The 23,271-nt window shown below is 42.9% G+C and overlaps 1 protein-coding gene across 6 annotated transcripts in view; it reads left to right on the plus strand.

Moving 5' to 3' along the window:
• Nucleotides 1-23,271, plus strand: part of slc6a9 (solute carrier family 6 member 9) — a 74,618-nt gene that overhangs the window by 17,414 nt on the left and 33,933 nt on the right. The window contains exon 1 of one of the 6 annotated variants that reach the window (XM_034612788.1): nucleotides 16,667-16,690. The exons of 4 other annotated variants lie outside the window; for them this stretch is intronic. Coding sequence is in view for 1 of the 2 variants with exons in the window: in XM_034612783.1 (XP_034468674.1) it covers nucleotides 16,957-16,998 (42 nt within the window). In the remaining variant the exon portion in view is untranslated. Of the gene's footprint in view, nucleotides 1-16,666; nucleotides 16,691-16,718; nucleotides 16,999-23,271 lie in introns of those variants that run through there. One more of the 6 variants, XM_034612783.1, reaches the window with a different exon arrangement.

The raw sequence follows: 23,271 nt of genomic DNA on the forward strand, positions 1-23,271 counted from the left end.
GAAAAATGTTTGTCTTTCCTTTTATCCAAAGTGACTTTCCACTCACACTGTCCAATAAGCTGATCTCAGTTAACATGTTTTCTTGGCTGCTGATAAGAAACCGGGCCAAGAGGTAAATGTGTCAGTGTCAGGCCTCCAACTGTTATTGAAGCTTTAAATAGAGGTTTGGCATCATTGGCAGTCAGGTCACTTACCCCCCTTCCCCAACCCCTCCACCCTCTCTCCCCCCTCTCCCACCTCTCCCCCCTCTCCCCCTTCAGTCCGTCTTGAGACGGTGATAAACACAAACTCCGAGCTCCAACTCTCCTCTGACATTCTCGCACATTTGAAGCTTCACTTTTCTCCCAGATGACATTTTATTCTCCGCTGTGTCCTTTTGAGATGCATATCTGAGATGAAATGCCTAAGCGCTGCCTGAACTTAAGGTGTGTGTGTGTGTGTGTGTGTGTGTGTGTGTGTGTGTGTGTGTGTGTGTGTGTGTGTGTGTGTGTGTGTGTGTGTGTGTGTGTGTGTGTGTGTGTGTGTGTGTGTGCGTGCGTGCGTGCGTGTGTGAGAGAGATTGGGAGGGGCGTGTTATCAGTCTCGCCCTCTCTGTTCTCTCAACATTTGAACGTGGTTGGAAGAAGGTATTTCTTCTCTTTTTCAGAACTTTTTGCATGTTTGTGTTAGAGTTTTGAGCTACGTGACAGATTTCCAATCAATCTTTTGCAAAGTTATAAAGCACTGCTGCATGGCTGCACAAGTAGTTGAATTTAGGTGTTCTTATCTGTGGCGTTCAAAAGTGCTTAAATAATAAGTAGCAAGATAATAATTTGAGACTTTGCCTACTCATCTGCAGATATTTTCCCCTCTGTTTAAAACAAAAATCATCAAGACCCTCCTCACGACCTGTCTAGCCAGTAGGAGGCGATAAAGTCTACATCAACGATCTGTCAAATACCAAGAACTTTGTGGTCCAATTCATACTGGGCAATTAGACCTAGCAGTGTTAACTAAACGTAGAGAAAACGGTATATAGCCGCCTTTGTTGTTGTTGTTTTTAGAAGTTTTGCAAAATATCAAACAAGTTGTAAAAGTTTCCATCACACACTCTGGGCCAAGGAGGCGGCTGAACTATCATAGTTCAAGTATCAAGTATTTGAATGTGTTACTCTGTGTATTCACGAGGGTCTTTGTATGTGAAAGCACCTTCCCTCACAGTAGGAAGACATTCTGAGAGAAAAATGTGCAATCTATTTTTCATCATCGCCAAACTAGAAACAGTTCAGTTCGTTCGTTAAATTTAAAAAATGTGTTATCAGTCCATTTTAAATCCTTCATTGATTCAGATGTTTACAAGCTACATAAGGAGGTGTGCTGCACACCATGCCATGCTACACAAGCCACTGTGCTGGTGTGAAATGCAACACTTCTGTTACATCAGTAGTTTGAGAAGCTTTCACAGTCCCACTTTGAGATTGCTACGTTCTTTTGGCTCAAGGTTTCCCATCAGTGAATAAATAATATGACAGTTTTTTTACCTCCATCATTAAATCGTTGATCCAGGTCTGTCCTCTTAATTTGGCAGAAAATACAAAATTATAAAGCTGCTTTATAAGTGACACGCAGGGTGTATTTACCTACTGGACGAAAAGCACATTTACATTATATGTGCTTGCAAACACAATAAGGTCATTGCACTTTTCTCTCCAAGGCCACATTTTGACCCGAGATTACTTTTGTGTGATTCTTTTGAACAGACACACAAGACTTATCTGTGACGGTAAACATGGTACAGAGCTGCAGGGAGATTGTACAACAACAACAACCACTCACGCACACTTGCACACTTGCACACAGCTCGCCTCTTGTGATTGGTCCCCTTCTAATGGCTGGGCCTGTTGTCCTCAGCAGTGGAAGCAGCGGTGATGTCAGTCGCGGCTCAGAGACGTCAACAAAGAATGAAAGAAAGTTTGTGTGTGAGATTTATTGACCGATTCTTCGTCCTCGCACTCCCATCGCAAGCTGCCTCCTCTTCTTCAGCTCTTTTCTACCTATTTCTTCTCCTCCAATCTTTGCACATCCATAGATGAATGACGGATTTGTAAAAACGAGTGCAGTGTCTTATGGAAACCAGTCTGTCTGGAATCGGTTGTTTACTTGCTTGTTGCAGCTTGCTTTCTGAATCCTCAAAAGTGACCTGTATCAACCAGATTAGTTAAACCAGTTTTTTATTTGCACTGATGTTGTAATCAAAGTTTTTCATCAAAAGAAAGTACAAACAAACATTTTTTTCATACTTTGCATGTCGGCTGTTTTAGAGGTCCCCAACGCAATCGACACAATCTTCAGATCCGAGTGCACAACTTTTTTAATTCAAGCTCTGTAAATCTGCTAGCTTGGTATAAAGCATTACAGCAACAAAATGAACATGGGGCTTTCACTTTGTAGATAAATTGCTACAGACAGACGGACTGACTTAGTTTGTTGGTCTTTTATTTCTTTTTAATTTCACAAACAATCTCCTTATCTTTACGTTTGCTTTGAGAGGGAAGTTTGCCCTTTCCTGTCGTGTTTTCTCAACATGTTCTTTTGTGAGTCGCTCCCTTTTCTTTACCGTCTGTTTAAATGTATTTATGTTGGCCCAGATGGTTGGTTGGTGGATGGACACGTCACTGTAAATCTCATGACACACAAGGCGCCCGCTTCCTGCTACCGCTTGGCTCGGCTGGTCGCCTTCTGCCGGGGCCCTTTCTTGTCCAAACGTAGTTTCCTCGCTCGTTCAGTGTTCAAAGGGAGCCCCCTTCCCCTCAATCTTCCAGCGTTGTCTTTGACCGCCCTGGAAGCCGCCACTTCCACAGAGCGGATGAGCAGATGGTGCCCTGGCAAGGGCTTTCACCGATAGCCGTTGCTTTGTTCCTACTCCTTAGTAACTTCTTTTTCCACTTGTTGTTTTAAAAATGTCTGCTCTCTGGATGTATGGATGTGGGATGTGAGAGGAGGGGGAGGAGTTGGGCCCAGGTTTCGCTCATTTGTCCGCTCAGCGCTGAATTCATGTGTCTGGCTGTGCTGACCACTGGTGCCCCTCCATCACTCTTAAGGCCAAATGGAGGGAGAGGTCACCTCAGACTTGCGCATCATCAAAGTTCGACACTGGCAGAACGTTTTCATCCACAGTGTTGGACATTATTAACCTAAATTTGGATATAAGATGTTGTGGTTATGAAATACTGGTACAGATGGTTGTAAAATAACCAACCACTAATGCACACTGTAGCCCCACTTCAGGCTAAGGTGACTTAAACACATAGTTCAGTGAAGAATTTGAGTGATGCCATTTTATGAGAATGTGCCTGGATCAGCTCTGATACTAAAGTATAAATATTGTTTTTGTTGCCATTTGGGCTTCATAACCATTCACAGGAGTGTGGTTTTTAATGCTGTGATAGCTCCGTGTGTACCCCCTGAGTGGGGAGCCTTTGTGTGTTTGTGTGTGGGTGGATGAGAGAGAGTGTGTGTGCGTGTGTGCGTGCGTGCGGCATTTCCCAAAGGTTGTGTGGCTAATGTGTGCTGTTGGCTGTGAAGTGGAAACTAAATGGAAAGAAATAGTGGAACCCACAGCCACAACCTCCCCAAGGTCAGAACACACACATACAAACACACACACACTGAACAAAACTGATGTTCTTACACATTAGATACACACATTATAGAATACTATAGAAGCACACGAACATATTACACATCTTCACAGTCCTCACAGATACATAAGTCAGAAACTGTTTGATGCACTAAAGTAGATGCAAGGGAAGTATTCTCTCTCTTTTGCTCCTTTTGTAAATAATGAAATAATGGATACACAATCTGTTTCGAGACTTCAAGCTGCCAGACTGTGACTTTTGCCCTGTAACTGTGATAAAACTGTGCAGGCCAAATAGTGGTCCAGCAGCAGATTTTGGACTCACTCGGGATGTGATGGGTTTTTTTTGTCGCTCACCCTGTTTGTCATCACACTCAAAAAGCATCTCTGTGAGCATTTGCAAATATTCCTTTTTGTTAACGCGCCCTCCGAAGCTGTGAGTTGACATGATTTAGAGTGCAGTTATTATTACAGGTGAAACTTGACCGTCGTTTATTTGTCCTCATGTACGAAGCACATCGAGTTGCCAGTCAGCCAGTGTAGTTATAACAGCGGTGCTCAGCAACCGTGTTGACTGCCTCTGGGGCAAGGGGCCAACAAACAGATGTGAACCGAGCGCGAGGGGAAGAGCCGTGAGGGCAGGTGGGGGGGAGAAGAGTCAGACATGATTTCTGTTCCTGATTTCACCCTTCGACTGACTGGCTGAATGAAAAGGAAGGGGGGGGGGGAATACACGCAGCCGTTCGGGCCACAGGCAGTGCCCACCGTCAGTTTAACGGCAGCTACTGTGGCGAACGTATAATTGAGGGACAAGGGCCACAAATGCCAAACACGTCCACTGCTGGGCACTCTTTAAAAGGTAACCCACCACTAACCAACCCCCCGTGTACGCTCACAAACACACACACATACACAGTACAGAGGGGGGGGGGAAAAGGAGCCCATTGTGTTTTGAACCTTTTTAAGATTTCATTTGGAAAAACCACTCAGGCTGAAAATTTCGTTTTTCAGATTTTCTTCCTCCCCCCCCCTCTTTTTCTGCTTTAATGGGTCTCCCTCCCTCCAGCTCCACAAGAAAAAGACAGGCTAGTTAGAAAAAGGGGACTTCACACTCTTCCTCCCTTGTCCTCTGAAGTCAGTGAAATTATGGACAGGGCTCTGACATTGTATCCGCACAACGGAGCCCTTAAATCTCCTGCGGTTTCTTTTAGTATTATTATCATTTTCAAAGGTTTCCAATTGAACTCTTTTCAAAGGCCTTTTCAGAACCATATTTAGGTAATTTGTTGCGCTTGAACCCAACCTGCTCCCTGGCTCTGTATGTGTATGTGAGTGTTGAATGGCAGCTATAAGCCTGGGATGAGGGGGGGTCTGCTTTTCTCAGGGGCCGGACAGCCCTCTCCTGCTCGGTCACACACCTCCCCTGTGTTATTTATCACTTTTCCTCCTCTCTCCGTTTTCTCCTCCTCTTCCAGCCCCTTTCAGACATGAAATCTGCTTGTAACAGTTGCTGTTTTCATGCGGATGATTTTATGATGGCTGTTTTAAAACTCAAATTAAACATGTCAGGGCTGTTGGAGGAACAGAAACTAAGTAATATTTGTCAAGGAGGAGCAGCAGTGGTCTCCTAAGTGATCAAATATTTGGGTATGATGATGTTTATCCTCACAGCTTGATTGTCAATGAGCACTGGGAGGAGGCTCGGCCTCAAATGATGATGAATGTTCAGATACAACATTAAAAAGCGCTAAAGCCATTAGTTTGTCTTTAAAGCCTATTTTCTCATCCTTGTTTGTCAATTTAATGTGCCATTTTAAAGTAATTTGCTGTATTTGATCCTGTCAGCACTTGGCTCAATGTAGGTAGACAAAAATAGTGGCTAATAATTACATTTCTTGCTTTGTGCCCTCAGATTTAAATTGAAAACAAAACTTGGTCAAACCCCATATTTCTGTAAGTCTGACTTCAAGTTAATTGTTCACTCTTATCTCTGACCCTAACCCTCCTCATTTGCTGCTTTAAATGCTCGGCAGCCTGTTGATTTACAGGTTGTTGTTTTTTTTTGCTGATAATCATCTGCCTAAACTTGGCCTGGATGATTCATGATCAGAGCGATAAGATTTAAACAGAAGAATCAAAACAATGCTGAAAGACTAAAACACCCTTTTCAGACCCTTTTCGTCAAACCAAAGCTCAAAACCCAAATGCACACATTGCACTGTCATAGAAGATGAATGAAGCGCAAAAGTAGACCTTTGAAAACACACAATATTTCACTTAATCATCTTATCTATTTTGCAAATCAATGCTGTGTTGTATTAGTTTTATCTAAGTGTACCTAATACATTATTAGGTGAGTGTAGATTAATTTGATCCCTGTGTTCATTCAGTATTTTTACAGAATAATTTGATGTAAACCTTGATATGGTTCTAACATGGATTTGTTTCATTTCTGGAGTAATATGTCAGATAAGAAAAACCAAGGCAAATAGATTTTTGCATCAGCCTGGAAAATATTATAAACAGTTTACAGACTCTATAACAATGTTAGTCTTACATGAGTTTGAGTAATTTTCTCACTCATACATGGCTGTTTAAAGAAAAAGAAAATACACAACATTCAAATAACAACTGTAAATGAGACACTGTGTAACTTAATCCTACCATGACAGCAGTGCTGCATACATTACTTGATCAAATGTGAAAAAAGGTGCCGTCTTCCGTGCTTTCAGTGGCTGCAGCCATCTTTGCAATGTGCCTTGTTCATAAATGATGACGTCAGCTATGTGGAGGAAAATGCTTTTATCACTACACTTAATTAGCATCACACACACACACACATACACACACACACACACACACACACACACACACACACACACACACACAAATGTTTAAGATGAGCAACAGAAAGAAAGACAGATATAAAGACATTTCTCCATTCATAGTTAGATTGGCTATTTATTTGATAGGCACAGTGGCCATTAACAGAGTTAATTGTAGAGGTACATTTTCATTGATGAAGTGATCACTAAAAAGATTAATTATCTTCAGATAACTTCAGTTTTTATTTCATTCACTAATATGTCTGTGATATCTTCCGACTTGTGAACAAGTTGCTGGATCCCTGCAGTATTCAGTCTGACTGTGTAACTTGGGTCTTTTCAAGCACGATGCTGACATCGTCTATGGAAGAGCTCGTCTGAAAGGAGCTTTTGCTCTTGAACATCCTGCTCCCACTTCAACCAGAGAGGAGAAAGCCACCCATCACACTCTGGTGTCTGACATGAATGTAACGTTTAGAAAAAAAGGTCGACAAATACTTCAATGTCCATTTAGTAGCTAGGTAGGATTACGTCACATGATCTTTAATCGGCAGATGGATGTTGGTCTGGTTTTCATGGAAATGTAGACGTTCATTTTATTTAAACTCCTGGTCCTGGTTGAAATTTGAGTTTCGAGGTTTATTCTTGACTTTGGTATAGGCAGCAAGTTGAGTGTCCGAAATTTTCCAAGATCAAGAATGAAGTTTGAAAGTCAGTTTCAAAGAGTAATAAATCATTTTCAGTCTAAAGGCTCATTTATTTTGCCTTTATGTACGACAAGAGATGTGCGTTTCAATCGATCATTTACGTTGGCATTATCGCTGAGCAATACATCCACGAGAGGGAAGTGCAGAGCGATCTGGCATGATCCTCCACTTTTCCTTCACTACCGTCCAACTCACTTTCAACTCCAGTCCAATCTCCTCCCAGCTTTTCTGCAGTAACTGTTTGTCCCTGTGCCCGGACGCACCACAAAATCTCACCTCAAATAGTCCTTCCATTGTTGAAATGCCTTCCTCATCTACTATGATCGTCTGACTTGAACTTTTGAAGAGAGGGCCTTGAACCCCCGCATTTCTAGTTGTACTGCTTCATTTCGTCTGTTTTGTCCTTGTCTGTAGGTTTTCAGAAGATGTGCGCACATACAGACAAAGAACGCAGTGTATGGGTAGAAGGCTCCCTCTATTTCCGCATACGTATCTAACGTTGAGCATAAATGTTGTGACCCTCAGAGACAACGTGTTGTGTATAATTTTCTGCGTCCTAGTGCATAGATGGACAGATACACTTTTTTTTTTTACGTTGATGCCTCACAAGTAGTAATTCATCATCATTCATGTATGTTAGGCGCTGGCACCTTTTTTTTGTTGTGAAAGATGAAGTCATAATTTATGTCTCTGTTTTCCGCTCTTTCTCTCTCTCGTCACATTTCAAGCGCAACAGTGACTTCTGCCACGTGAGGCCAACTTCAGTCACATGTTCCCCACTTTCATCCCCAGCAATGGTCCCATATGTTTGTCCAAATGTGTATGTTGTGTGCTTTTTCCGGCCCGATTTGTTCCCATGCCTTCTCTCCGATGAGCCTCGTTCTCCCCGGGGGTCCGAGCCGAAGCCTCACGCTATTTATACAGACCGAACAGCTGGGGCCCTCCCAGCCAAAGCAGTGAGGGATGAGGGGTCGGGGGATGGGAAAGAGAAATTATCGTGGAAACTTCAGGTTAAACCAAGCGTTGGAAATGTCTCTCTGTTCCCTCTTTTTTTCTTCCTCTTCATCATTTGTCTTTCTCCCCTGGGTGTCCAGAGTGGCCAGTTCAGGTCCCGGGCACCTCAGGTCAGCCGGACTGCCGGACAAACATCCCTCACTCATTTGAACCTTGTTTCCCCGTCTCCCTTCCATCCTTTTTTTTTTTTTTTTTTTTCATTCATCGGTCCATTTCTGTTTCTTTTTGTATGCTCTCTGCTGCTGATGTCTTCTTCCTGTTTCTTCACTCTGAAACACTTTCTTCTTTCCCCTCGTCCAATTAAAGAGCTTGCTGTTTTGGACTGAATAAGAAAGGGAGATTTTCCCTCCTAACTGTGCTTCAACGCGTTTTCTTCCTTTGTTGCTCCGGACAAAGCCGACCTGCTGTTGCAAAACTGAGCTGTCTCTTTCCTTTTTCTTCTGCTATATGGCTGCTGCGGTGCATGTCCCATTGTGAACCATCAACGCAGTGAAGTTACATGTATCTCCTCGCTGCTCTTGCCTTCACTTTATTCCATCCGGCCTTCCCTTCACTTCTCTTATCACTTATCTTCCGTGGACATCTCTACCCTCGGTGCTCAGCTTTCCCTCATATGATGCACTCAGCAAGGAAGAGGGAGTCGGGCTTATCGATGCTTCCTTCAGTTTGGAGGCCCCTCTCACAGTTAGACGTCTCATTATAGGCCTGCTGAGCTAACGAGAGGTGAAGCGATATTAACCTAATTGCTGTAAGGGACAGATATATAGATCGGGGGGGATGTGCTGAGCCCAGACACGACTGTGGGCTCACTGTGAGAATAGCCTTTCAGTGTGGGAGCAGGTTGATCCATGGATATTAATAGACAAGAAGTCACGCTGAGGCAGGCAGCTTTATATATCTTTCAAAATTTAAATGTTTATGTGCTCAGTCAAAGTTTTTAAAGCTCTTTATAGATTAAGAATGCTCTATAGAGTCTTAATTTCAGAGTTGTGTGGATGGCCTGAGTGAAAATGATAAATCAAAGGGGATCCAGCAATGCATCCTTTTTTATAAGCTGATGTTTAAGACAACAATAGGTTCCAAGTCCATTCACCTGAACATCATCTTGCGTTCTCCCACATGTTTTTGTTAGTTTGCCTTCATCAGACTAAAGGGACTGGGAATCTTAAAAAAAAAAGAATCAATGACATTACAATACCACTGCCAAGGCTGATGCCCTATCAGTTATCTTTTTTTCTCAGAAAAGAAAAAAATACTAATATTAAGATGAGTTTTGTTTTCTCAGCTTTTTTTCTCTAGTTAATCCAATAATCACTGACTGGAATGTTTTGGGATTATATTGCTGTTTGCTTGACCTCTGCTTTTGAGTTTAATCTTTTTGTCTCGTGTCTATGTTTTCATGTGTGAGGCACTGGTGGTTGCACGTGTATGTATGTATGTGTTCACATCAAAGTGGGCTTAAGTTGCACAATCCAATGATTTGTTTAACTGGTCATATCGTTTGAACTGGTTTGGAAATATCAGGAAAAACATTTCATTTAGTTTGTACTGCATGGGCGGCAATGGAAAAAAAACAGGCCTTAAAGCAGACAACCTAGTCAGCTTCAGTCTGTGAAAACAACATTGTGCACAAGTAAGTTTTGTAATGTTTCACTGAAAATTAATTGTTTTTCATTGGCCTTTTGGATCAGAAACAGTCTCTGCCCATAAAAGAAAGGCCTGGGAGAGATATATCTATCACAAGGATGCAGTGATATTTGAATTTAGACGGATAGTGCTTTGAAAAATAAGGGAGAAAAACAGAGTGAGGAGATGAAATGAAAAGAATTCAAAAGAAAGGAGATAATTTTCTTCCTCCGACTTGTGTCTTTGTGTCTGTGTATTTGCATCTTCCTGTCACTGTTTCCCCTAACTTTCCTCTGCCAGCCCTTGAACCTGCTGCATGCTCTGCTGTGTTTCTGGAGTCATCCCAAAATACCCCAAATCTCCCCCACGGTCCAACAGACACCAAAATATTATTCTTTATACTGTCAGAGCTCCACCGTCTATGTATTGTGAAGTTTAAAGCTCGCTAGCTGTGACCCAGGCAGTAGTTTTCTTATTGGAGTGCAAGATGCATTATGTTAAGTGCAGACGGAAAATGACTAATCTGTGTTTTTAGTTTTTGCTGATTGCTTACCATAGACTTTATATAAAGATGGACAATGCGTCTCCACTTCCTTCCACTTTCCAGAAATGAAATCCTAACCCTTGGTATGAATGTTACCATTTTGCACCGAAGACGTCATTTGGAGCCAGAGTCTGTGCTGTAGTGATTGGGGAGGGTAAAACACAGTATTCAGGTGTCAGCAATACACATGCTCAACCAATCACAAATCAATCTCAGCTGTCAATCATGATGTTTGACCCCACTTTTATACCATCAAATTAAAACTAAACTTCCTGGTAAAATGAAAATCGACTTTTAGAACAATCTTTGAGAAAACAATTTAGATGTACATTTTGACTTTGTAGTTTGGGCCATGTCTTATCCTCTAACATAGAGGAAGCAGGGTTCATAATCTATACTGCAGCCAGCCACAAGGGGCAGTCAAGACACTTTGGCTCCACTTCTGGGGAGCAGTAATGTCGTCCATCATTATATACAGTCTATGTTGCTTAAATGAAACACCTAAATGTAGTGCATTTGAAATGGAGCTAGACAAATTTAATGTTCTGTAATGTTAAATTAAAATAAAGATTATCCTCACATCAAGATAAGGACTTATTCACTAGTATTCGATCAATGCATACATTTTCAATATCGCCGGGTTAGAGTATAGGTGGGTGGCAGATATTGGGAGTTTACACCTTCAACAAGTCATCAAGGTGTACAATACCTTTCACCGTCCTGTCCAAGTTTATTTCAAACAATCCTATCAAAGCTCAGTGTGATTGTGTTTGTTTGAATCTGACTGTAATGTGTAATCATCTTATTCGCTTTAACCAGAGCTACATAGAAACAGGCTCTGGCATCAGTTGCCATGTGGCTGTCAGTGTTGATGCCATAGTTACACACTCTTTCAAAGACTGTGTATGAAGTGTAAATCTGGCCAAAATCATTTGTATTGAATTGAACAGCTGTTAACAGTGTTATTAAACCAACATGTCAGAATGCAAACATTCAACATTTGTGTTCAAAGTTTCTCATCTCACCTTATCTGCCCCCTCGTCTGGGGTGTGTGGCTGAAACCTCGTGTCTCCCACATGCCGCAGGAACATTTTTATTACCTGCTCGATTTAAACGTCTCGTTAATAGGACGAGTGAGGAAATGTGAGACTTAAGCTGCATTAATCTTCAAATTACAGCGTATTTGTTCCGGCCATCAGTGGGGATATTGGTTTGTCAGAGTGCAAGCTTAAAATGAAATTGGAAAAGGAAGCTTTTTTTTTTTTTTCTCTCTCTCTCTGTCTTTTATCTCTCACTTTTTCGTTTGAACGTCGGTGGAAGTCATCATGTGTTGTTTCTCATGTATGTCCAGCGACGGAATTTGAGATCAGCATGTGTTTGGCCTCAGGCTCACATGTAATGGATGTTGGCGTGTGTTTGGAAATGAACAGAAAAGCCGTGAGGAGAGAGGAGATCTCTGCCTGCCCTCCGCACTGCTGGTCTTTACACTGGGGGGGGGGGGGGGGGACATCAAATGGTGATCACACAAGCATTTCCCCATCAGCATGCCGAGGTGTCCTTGGGCAAGATACTGACCCCCTAAATGCCCCTCATAGGAAAAGTGCTGCCCATAGTAACCCCAAATAACAGGTGTAAATGTCTAGACCGACAGACCAAAATTGAGTCTATTAGACCGGGTTTTGGTCGTTTGCAGTGTGAATACATTTTGTGTATAGTTCCGACTTTCGGACCAATTGCAGGAAGTTGAGATGGCATGAAACAATAGAAGAAAAAGAAGTGAAGCGGCAGGATTGCTTAGAGTCTTCACCTCCAACAATTTAATGTTTGAATGACGAGGAAGTTCATTTTGCTGGTAGTAAAATCATAATGATATTACAGTGGCAACGTAATTCACAAAATTAACTGGTTCATTCATTTTCTTCATTCAAAGACTCCGGTTTCTTTCTTTGCAATTAGAAAATAGAAACTACAATAGCTGAATTGGTAACACGTCGACGTGAGATGCACGCTCGTGTACTATCCAATCAATGTCAAGTATAGGAAAAACCTTCGAAGACTCTTGCTTCAGCATCATGATTATCTATCTAATCAGCGTAGCTTTGCTTGCTAGTGTCATTCTCCATTTTTACTGATTAGCTTAGTTTACTGATCAAAAGGGGACAACACAGTTAGAGTACGCTGAGCAGGACCACAAGTCACACTACTTAAAAAAAACTATACATTCATCCTTAATAGACAAACACTGACTTCTCTGTCTAACGTTAAAAAGAGGATTAATAATAGTTTATAATAAAGCTAAAATTGTCATGAAAACATCAGTCAAAACTGTTACTTCACATAGGGGTAGTAGAGAGTTGGCACCTGTGTGTCCTTGTTTAGTTAGTTGTGCCAAAAGACCATTATCAGATTTAGTTTTCTCTGAACTTTTTTTTTTTCTAAAGCACACTTTCTTATCATAAACAACACAGGCTCAGTGTGAAAGGAGCTGTGATGGCATAGATGTGTTCTTTGTTAATCCAGCAGCGGTTGTTCTAATTAGCTGTAAACCCCGGCTGAACAAATCCAGCCAGTCCCCGAGGCCTGTTAAGAAGAAAGCCTTCAGACATGAATACATAATTCATTTTAGTCCCTCTGTACTTTAAGGACCACCCGGACAGTGCAAAGACGTACTGGCATGCAAGTGGAGGTGGAGGTGCTCTCAGGAACAGTTCAGGCTCTTGGAATCAGGAACATCGTCAGGCTTCTGTGCTGTTGAATATTCAGTAAACATCCTCAGAGTGCACGTTGATATTCTCTCTTACAGGCTAAGTGCCTACACAAAGAAGTAAGTGAGATTTGAACAAGTTGGTGTTATTATCAGCAGCAGCATCTGTGCTTCTCTAATTAGAGTTAAATGACCTCACATAATAGAGCAATTAGTTAACGATACAAATCCGTCCTCCCTCCGCAAACAGCCTGCTGCAGCCCCAACAAGCTTTTTTAAAAATATTTAATGTCCCCATCCATACTGAGAGAGTGTGTGTGTGTGGCAGTTGTTAAGCCCCTTAACAGACCCATCTGAGGCAGAGTTGGTAAGAGGTGGCTGGATCCCTGTGAAGGAACTAATGATCTACCATAGTTTATTTCTCTAGCACACACACACACACACACACACACACACACACACACACACACACACACACACACACACACACACACACACACACACACACACACACACACACACACACACAGTTGTGAAGCTTGTGTATTATTCCAGTCTTTGTTGCAACTCTAAAATAGATGATCTCTTGTTGCACATTGTGTGTGTAGGTCTATGACAATTTGTCGTCACAAAGAAGCCACAGCATGAACTCCCACCACCACCTGCTGACTGCAATGGCCTGTAAGCATGTGTTTAACTCTGAAAACACTCACGCAGAGCACATGGTGTTTTTCCAAAAAGAAGCATTTCTTTAAATTGTTGTTGGTTTTGTGTTTGCTGTTGAACACAAGGTCACAACCTGCAGTAAGTGGGTCCCCGCAGAAGAGGACTAACAAATAGTGTGCCCTACATGTGTTGTGTTAAGCTGGAAGTGTACTGTGTGCTGCAAAGATTCATAGTGCACCCATATTGAAAACCCTTTTCCCACCTTTTAGTAAGGAATATTTTCAATGGGCAAATTGAGCATCCTGCTATAGCTGCTGTGGGCGAAACATACCACCTCAGCACCAGAGTACTGGGTCGTACACCCAGTCCCACCCTACATAAAATAGAAGGGAACTGGAAGGTTTTCATTGTCCTATAAACTAAGCTATTTCCTTACCATTACAGCAGAAGTCATCATATTAACATTTCCTTCCTTTTTGGTAGAGAACATTTGTAGTGAGTGAAGTGGCTTCGCTAGATTACAAAATGTGTTTTTGTAAACAAGAGGATTACTCTGCATTTTTTCCCCTTTTTAATCTTCCATGATTTTGTCTTCACAATCAGCATCAGAAGTTTGTTGGAGATGAGCTCAGGCTGCGCTGACCAATCACATTTCTTAACATGGTAACTGCGTAGTTGCCATAGTGCTGATGTTTTGCTAGATTTCTGAATAACAAACCTGATTGAGCCACAGAGATAATTAGCCGAGCCCGTCCCCAACCTGAGAGGAATTCTGTTTTGAATGTATAAAAACATAATCCTAGCCCGATATCTTCCCCAAATGCAGGAACGCGCAGCTTAAAATGTCGACGTAGATAGCCCAGGCAACATGACGGAAACCGACCGAAACCCAAATATCTTCTCAATTGTTTTCTCAAAACTCGGCACAAGTTGTCTTTGGGACATGATAAGCTCAGGTCAGGTCATATCATGTATCAGCTACAGCCTACATTAAAGCTACAGAGGCCACATGTAGATTCAGTTAAATCCAGTGTTGAGGAAGCTGCTTTTAAATTGTAGCTGGTGACAAAAGAAGCTCATTTTCTATGGGAGTTACAGCCATGCTAAACTTTTAGGTTAGAAAAAGTAGCAAGCTTCACAACACACTACTACTAGAAAACTAGCCAAACGTAAAAAGTTAAGTAATACAATCAATAAAACCATGAATCATTATGGACAATTTTTTAATTACACCACAAAATAAATGTATTTGGTTGTCAAAGGATGTGTGTGTGTGTGTGTGATGGGGCAAATTTTTAGCTTCAGCATGTGACTGTTGGGCCCCACCCGGTGTAGGAGTTTGACAGAATGGAGCAGAGTAGTGTTAAGTCGAGCTACGGTGCTATTTAGTTGGAAAAAATGCTATTTTATGCCTGTAAATGTTGCATCATTTAAAAACTACCCCTCTAAGCTGCAGGGCAATGCAGTTAAAATAGTAGCATAGCTGCATGTAGCGTGACTACTCCCTGGTATTGTAACTAATACTAGGTAACTAAACAAACATCTTCCCAAATATCAACGGCTCTACAGAAGGAATAATAAGTAGCTGCCTATGTGCAATAGTTCCCCCTCAACAATAATCTGCCTGTTCTCAATGTGTAAATGCAGGACTATTTGTTGAGAGCACTTGTTTTCATTGCCCTCGCTACTTCCTATGAGCACCCTGAATAGGGCGGATATATGGTAATGATTCTTTTATTGGATCCCCTGTGAGATTCTAATCCTCTGAATTGATAGACAAATGAATGGCATCCTGCCTGCGTTGATCATCTTGTGTTAAACATAACTGGAGGGCCTCCACTCAAGCGGCAGCGGCCATTGTCCCCGGCTATCAAACACCCATTAGGCCAGGCGCCAATGGCCTGTCCACTTTTGACACGTCTCGCACCAAAATCCAGTCATGAGGAGGTGACGCTGAGTGACACGCTGAAAGACGGTGTGTTGGTTTCCGCCGCATGAGTGATGTTTTTATTGATCTCTCAATCGCGCCCCCGTTGTGGACGCACTACCTTTCCTCATTGTGTGTTCACTTCCTCGCTTTCTCCTCGGCCTCTTTGTTGTGGATAACCATTAGCCATATGGTGGTAAACAGGGACAACAATGCATGCAACAAAACAGGGGCTCAGGAGGGAAGCGCTTCAATTTGAAAGGGCGTAACTCTGTGAACATGTCGTGGAAGGAGGAGGGTTCTGGCTCGGTCGGCCTCTCTGTGTGACATGGCAAGGGGGTTGGGGGGGGGGCATTGGCAATGTCAGGATGTAGAGACGGACGAGGATTTGGAAGAGTCAAGTGCCGCTGAAAGGGAAGTTGTTGGTGGTCTGCAGAGTTGCGGCAGCTGCCTCTGAAAACAAACGGAAGAGAGACAGAGAGGTGTGGAGGGGGGATGAGGAGGGAGGGGGGTCGTACAGGCCAGTCCAGTGGAAGGCGTGCGGGCTCCTCACTTGTGGGCTCCTCACTTTTTTTGTCTCCTCACTTTAATCTGTTGGGAGAAAGAGTGAGGGAGAGAGAGAGCTTGGCTGTAGCCCACGGGTGCACCAGACCTCCCCCCATTTTACTCGGGCCAGCTAAAGTAAAAGTTCAACACCCCCCCCCCCCCCCACGTCCCCTCCGCCACCACCATCGGTCCTCCTCTCTCCCTGCTTACTCGCTCTGTATTCAGCCTAGGTGCTGGAGTGACAACGAGCCATTCATTGTGGAGGTAGAGGGAAAAGACTGTGGATCTTTCCTGTGTCTTTTTTGGGAGATGGTGGGAGCTGGGGAGAAAAGAGGGGAGGCGGACGACAGAGGAGAAGGAGGAGGAAGGGTGCATATTCCTGAAATTCGACAGAAAAAGGGGCAAATAAGAGAAAGTAAAAGAGTGAGAGGAGAGAAAGAGGGAGGGGTGAGTAAAAAAAGTAAGGGCGCAAAGGAGGGAGGGAGGGATGGAGGGGAGGCAGAGCTGGAATCACAGAAGGATGGGAGGGGGAGAGAGAGAGAGTGGGGAGAGAGAGAGTGGGCTACCATGCCGAATGAGCAAGAGAGGCGGAGAGGAAGCAGAACTCCATCAGATGAAATGAGGTGAAAGTAATTCAGGCATTAATCAAGCCAGGGCAAAAGGGAGGGTATACTGTGTTTTCTCCCCCCTCTTTCGCTTCGGAACTGAAAGGCAAGGTGTGAATGAAGGAGCCCACAGTGGCCAGCAGACAAGCACCACTGGGTCACAGCATCAAATCATGTCTGAGTCGAACACCATTGCTGCTTCCACAGCAGACCAGGTCAGTTCAAGCTGTCATGTTGTTTTTCTGTTTCTGTTTGTTTCATTTTCTTGTTAACTTGTGTCCGAGGCCAGCGTGCTTGGTTGTGCCTCCCACCGACTCTAGGAATGGGATCTTCCTAGAAGACTGAGAAGAAAAAAACGAGCTGTACCCCAAGTTCCGGTCAGATGTATATCATCTTTAGATCCAAATTCGGAAGTAGTTAGAGGGAGTTTCTAAGAGCAACTGGGTGAGTGTGTGTGTTTCTTGGACTATCAAAGCAACGATTGTTTTGCCCGGAGCTGCCTGGACAACGGTACAGGGTCCTGAAAGAATTGAATTCATCAAGACGAGCTATTGTCTACGCCGCCTTATTTTTCAGTGATCATTCAAGGGGGTCTGTGACGACTCAATACCCCCCGCACCACGTGAGGAGGGGGACGCAGCTCTTTAAAAACCTGACCACGTGTGGCGGCCCTGAAAAGTTTTTATAAGTAATTGCAGTGGGAAGTCCGGGCAGCACTGTGAGAGATGGGGTTGGTAAGGAAGTGGGCTGGTCCGCCGTGTGTGTGAAAGAGAGTGACAGAGGAGAAAAGCGGTAGTGTCCAGAAAAGGCAGATATTTATGCCCCCCCATCCCCTCTCCTTCCAGCCCCGACCCCCCTCCCCTCCACAAGCTGCTTTAATCTCACACTTTGGCAAATGCATCCTTGGCTCGGCTCTCGTTATTTTACTGTCAAATTACTTTGAGACAATTAAATCATATAATTTGTTTAAGATAAGATATTACAGCTATTTTCATTATAGCAGGTAAGGTGTGTGTGTGTGTGTGTGTGTGTGTGTGTGTGTGTGTGTGTGTGTGTGTGTGTGTGTGTGTGTGCGTGTGCGTGCGTACGTGCGTTTGCATCCGACCTTGCTGCCGGCTTATGTTTTTAGCCAAGTCTCCTGTTTCTGATTGCTACTGTTGAGGCTGAGTCAGCTTGCTATAGTTCTGTTGGCAAATGCACAAACACACATACACCTACACACACACACACACACACACACACACACACACACACCTGCAAGCATATGCACAAACATTAGAGTTTGGAGTTTCACAAATGCAACGCACATGCCAAAACAACACCTGCTCAGATTGCTGACATATAATTCGGTAACAGAATTCTGTTGTCAGTAAAAAAGTTGGAGAAGATAATCAGAGCTGCATATTGTCTCTCTCTCTCTCTGTGTGTGTGTGTGTGTGTGTGTGTGTGTGTGTGTGTGTGTGTGTGTGTGTGTGTGTGTGTGTGTGTGTGTGTGTGTGTGTGTGTGTGTGTGTGTGTGTGTGTGTGTGTGTGTGTGTGTGTGTCAGCCCTACAACGGTGCACATGCTAATCCTCTCATTCTGGATGTTTTAGGTTTGTTACATTAAAACGTTTCTCCCAAAACCTTGACTGACAGGACTAAGCATCTTAACAAGTTGACTTGTGTTGACACAACATCATTTCAAACTGAGGTCATTCAGTGCCTTTCCTGCCAAGAAACAATTGTAATATCTTTATGATGGGATGTTATTTCTTTGTAGTCTCAAGGGCTGGAAAACACAATGTAACAAAAACATATTAAGTAAATTGTTAATCCTTGTGCCAGGCGTGGTATTGTCAATATTTGTCTACTTATAGATTTTAAACACAAGAAAACAATCTATGCCTTGAAACCGCAGTCTTGCCGCTGTTCATTGCTTGTTTCTCGCAGTTTTTCCTCAGTGGTAATGGAGTGGTAATCAGGAGGTTCAGCAGAAATCCCTGTAGGTTGGTACAGTTCCAGGCTGATTACGGTGGCTTGACTCAGGTGCGGACTGAGCTGATAACGCTCAGCGCTCGCAAGCTCTCCTCATTCCAACACAGACGCACACACACACACACGCACGCTAATCTTGTATTTCTATCTTTGCAAGGACACTTATTGACAACATGCATTCCCTATTCACTTCCTCAAACTGTCACCATCTCATCTAAATGCTTAATCCCGACCAGAACCATAACCTAAAACCTCACCAGTAGGTGATTTGTCGAGAAATAAGGGCGATGCTGCCCCCTTTAAACCAAATTGACTAAAAAACCATCTCCCTTAAACAACCTGTCAACTCTGCCATCCCCTCTCAGTCAGCCCCTCATCTCCTATGTGAGAGAGTGCTGCATGTGCAGTTTGAGAATTTGTCTGCAGGTGAGCATGATAAAGTTACCGCTGCTTACTAAATCATGGGATTCACAATATATACTACCGTTCAAAAGTTTGGGGTCACTTGAAAATGTCCTTATTTTTCAAAGAAAAGCACTGTTTTTTTCAATGAAGATAACATTAAATTAATCAGAAATACACTCTATACATTGTTAATGTGGTAAATGACTATTCTAGGTGGAAACGTCTGGTTTTTAATGAAATATCTACATAGGTGTATAGAGGCCCATTTCCAGCAACTATCACTCCAGTGTTCTAATGGTACATTGTGTTTGCTAATCGCCTTAGAAGACTAATGGATGATTAGAAAACCCTTGAAAACCCTTGAAAACCCTTGTGCAATTATGTTAGCACAGCTGAAAACTGTTTTGCTGGTGAGAGAAGCTATAAAACTGGCCTTCCTTTGAGCTAGTTGAGTATCTGGAGCATCACATTTGTGGGTTCGATTATACTCTCAAAATGGCCAGAAAAAGAGAACTTTCATGTGAAACTCGCCAGTCTATTCTTGTTCTTAGAAATGAAGGCTATTCCATGCGAGAAATTGCGAAGAAACTGAAAATTTCCTACAACGGTGTGTACTACTCCCTTCAGAGAACAGCACAAACGGGCTCTAACCAGAGTAGAAAGAGAAGTGGGAGGCCCCGGTGCACAACTCAGCAAGAAGACAAGTATATTAGAGTCTCTAGTTTGAGAAATAGATGCCTCACAGGTCCTCAACTGGCAGCTTCTTTAAATGGTACCCGCAAAACGCCAGTGTCAACGTCTACAGTGAAGAGGCGACTCCGGGATGCTGGCCTCCGAGGCAGAGTGGCAAAGAAAAAGCCATATCTGAGACTGGCCAATAAAAAGAAAAGATTGATATGGGCAAAAGAACACAGACATTGGACAGAGGAAGATTGGAAAAAAGTGTTATGGACAGACCAATCAAAGTTTGAGGTGTTTGGATCACACAGAAGAACATTTGTGAGATGCAGAACAGGTGAAAAGATGCTGGAAGAGTGCCTGACGCCATCTGTCAAGCATGGTGGAGGTAAAGTGATGGTCTGGGGCTGCTTTGGTGCTGGTAAAGTGGGAGATTTGTACAAGGTAAAAGGATTTTAAATAAGGAAGGCTATCACTCCATTTTGCAACGCCATGCCATACCCTGTGGACAGCGCTTGATTGGAGCCAATTTCCTCCTACAACAGGACAATGACCCAAAGCACACCTCCAAATTATGCAAGAACTGTTTAGGGAAGAAGCAGGCAGCTGGTATGCTGTCTGTAATGGAGTGGCCAGCGCAGTCACCAGATCTCAACCCCATTGAGCTGTTGTGGGAGCAGCTTGACCGTATGGTACGCAAGAAGTGCCCATCAAGCCAATCCAACTTGTGGGAGGTGCTTCAGGAAGCGTGGGGGGAAATTTCTACAGATTACCTCAACAAATTAACAGCTAGAATGCCAAAGGTCTGCAATGCTGTAATTGCTGCAAATGGAGCATTCTTTGACGAAAGCAAAGTTTGAAGAACAAAATTAATATTTCAAATAAAAATCATTATTTCTAACCTTGTCAATGTCTTGACTATATTTTCTATTCATTTTGCAACTCATTTGATAAATAAAAGTGTGAGTTTTCATGGAAAACACGAAATTGTCTGGGTGACCCCAAACTTTTGAACGGTAGTGTATAGTCGAAAAGAACAGGAAGACAGCTCTCTTTGCCTCACTCCCCCTCTCTCTCCCCCGCACAAACACACAGTCAGATTGATCAACAGCAGCACCAGGAAATATCCTACCTGAGTTGGTGGCCATTCGTAAAGATTTTACTGTCTTCAGCAGGAAGGCAGGATTCAGCATAAAATGTATAGACACCCCTTTCACTGTGCGTGAATCACTCCGCAAGCATACAGTTCGCTACTGCAGGGGTGTGGTTCCTCACACTCACATTGTTGTATTCTTCAGTTACTTTGCGTGAGTGCACACACACACACACACACACACACACACACACACACACACACACACACACACACACACTACCATCGGGACCATCCCCCTGGTAAAAACTAACAAATAGCTGCTGCCAAAAGTTAATTCTAACCTGTGCCCTAAAACCAAGTCTTTACCCTCAAATAGTCAGAAACAGTCTCTTAGTTTAAGAGGATAATTTTGTTGTAGAATTTTGAAAGTTTGATTTGATGCTGAGGGCTGGATGGCAGGAGAATGAGACGGGCAGCAGACCAGGATGGAATTGTCAGGGCAAAGGGAGAACAGGATCCAGGACAGGTGAACCAGGGAGCTGGATGAGGCTCAGCACAGGACTGGGAAACGAGAATGATGCTGCAGGCACAAAGAAACAGAAACGTGCAAAGTTCCAAAAACCAGGCCATGTTCCTTGAGCAAAATGTTGGCTGGAGCGTCGTACCACATATATAGCAGCAAGACACACAGCCACACTCCAACACTGAGAGAGGGAAACTGGGGACACATGACACACCAGGGAAATGAGCACACTGTAGAAACACAAGGAAAAGGGTGAGAAAGTTTGAAGAAAGGTTTGCCAAAAATAGAGAAATAAGGGGGAAGGTGCCAGTAAAATACTGATTAACAACAAACATCCTATCATGTACAGATGATTCTGTTTTAGAAAATATTGCTATAACGTTAATTGTCAAGTTAATTTAAGGCAACACTTAAAATTTAGATTTTCCCCCATTTTCATTTTATTTACACTTGACCATGTGATTTACTGAAACAGCTGTTTAATAGTTTATTTTCAAGATGGCTTTGAGGTCACAGACAGTTCAACCTCAAGTTAAAAGTGAGGAACAAGATTTTATTTTTATTTTTTATTTAATTCATAATAATTGGACAATTGATCTAACTAAAATACTAACATTTTGATTTGAATAAACCTGAACACGTTGGCGGCCTGTAGACTCTTGCTTCCATTAGCACCTCCACATAAGCATTTCCATGATCTGTCACTAATCCACAGATACTTCTTCCTTTTCTTAATTCACCCAATATCATGTCTTGAAAGTAGCTTTCTAAAAGAAAAAGTCCAAGTGCACTCAAAGACCCATTCCCTCATTTCCTCGGTCATTACATGGGTCACGTCTCTTCTCTCAGTGGCAGACCGACCTCTCCGTGTTGTGACAATAGTCTGGGGTCATGTGTGATTTCAAGACATGCTTGACTAATTATTGCAGTAATAAGGAGTTCAGATTGGTCTGATAATTGCAAACTGAGCACTGGTGATTGGCTCTGACATCCCCAAAGGAACGATCAGATCAGATCCCGTTTCCATATCCAGACAGCAGCTCTGATTGCTCTGTCATTGCTTTGACTTCTTGTAGTTTGTGGAAATTATACCGGATTTTATCATTTTCAAGCAGATATTTGAGTATTATGAGTTTTAAACTGTTCAGTGCTTTTTGAAGAATCTTCCATCTTAGCTGATCACTACTCGTTTGACAACTCAGAGAAAATGACTCGCATTAACAGACTGACCCAGATTATTGCTTTGTATATAAGCATATTTTCTGGATCACAGGGTGCCATGCCAGGAAGCTAATGGAGCCTGTTGTGTAGAAAAGTACAAATTCTTCCAGTGCAGTGTGCAGGCATTCATCCAGGGTGCCGCTGTCTTTAAACACCTACCTTTTCTTTTTATGTCTCTTATATGAATGTATGTGGACATATTTATCCTATCAGCCCTGCAGGCTGTCAGTTCAGTGCCTGTTTAGCAGGGTGAGTCTAAGTTCTAATTGCAGAGACATTTTTTTTTGACAGGGATATTAAATATTACATGTTATCAGGGATGTGTCATGACTTGGAATTGGCTGTCCATGGCTGTCATATATAAGGTGATGACAGCTGCCGATATGCAGTTCAGTACATTACATTTAGCGTAGGGAGCCAGCAGGGGCCCACACACACACTCGCACACAAACTCTGCCCATCTGGGGGCAGGTGTTGCAGTTTATGGAGCGGAAGTGCAAAGTAGCTGTGTTTACTCACTGCACCAAGGCTCAGCAAGCAAGGGAACAGACACATGTGGAAAAGGGAGTCAGAAATAGATGTGCGTGCTT

Source organism: Hippoglossus hippoglossus, chromosome 17, assembly GCF_009819705.1.
Source record: "Hippoglossus hippoglossus isolate fHipHip1 chromosome 17, fHipHip1.pri, whole genome shotgun sequence".
Classification (NCBI taxonomy): domain Eukaryota; kingdom Metazoa; phylum Chordata; class Actinopteri; order Pleuronectiformes; family Pleuronectidae; genus Hippoglossus; species Hippoglossus hippoglossus.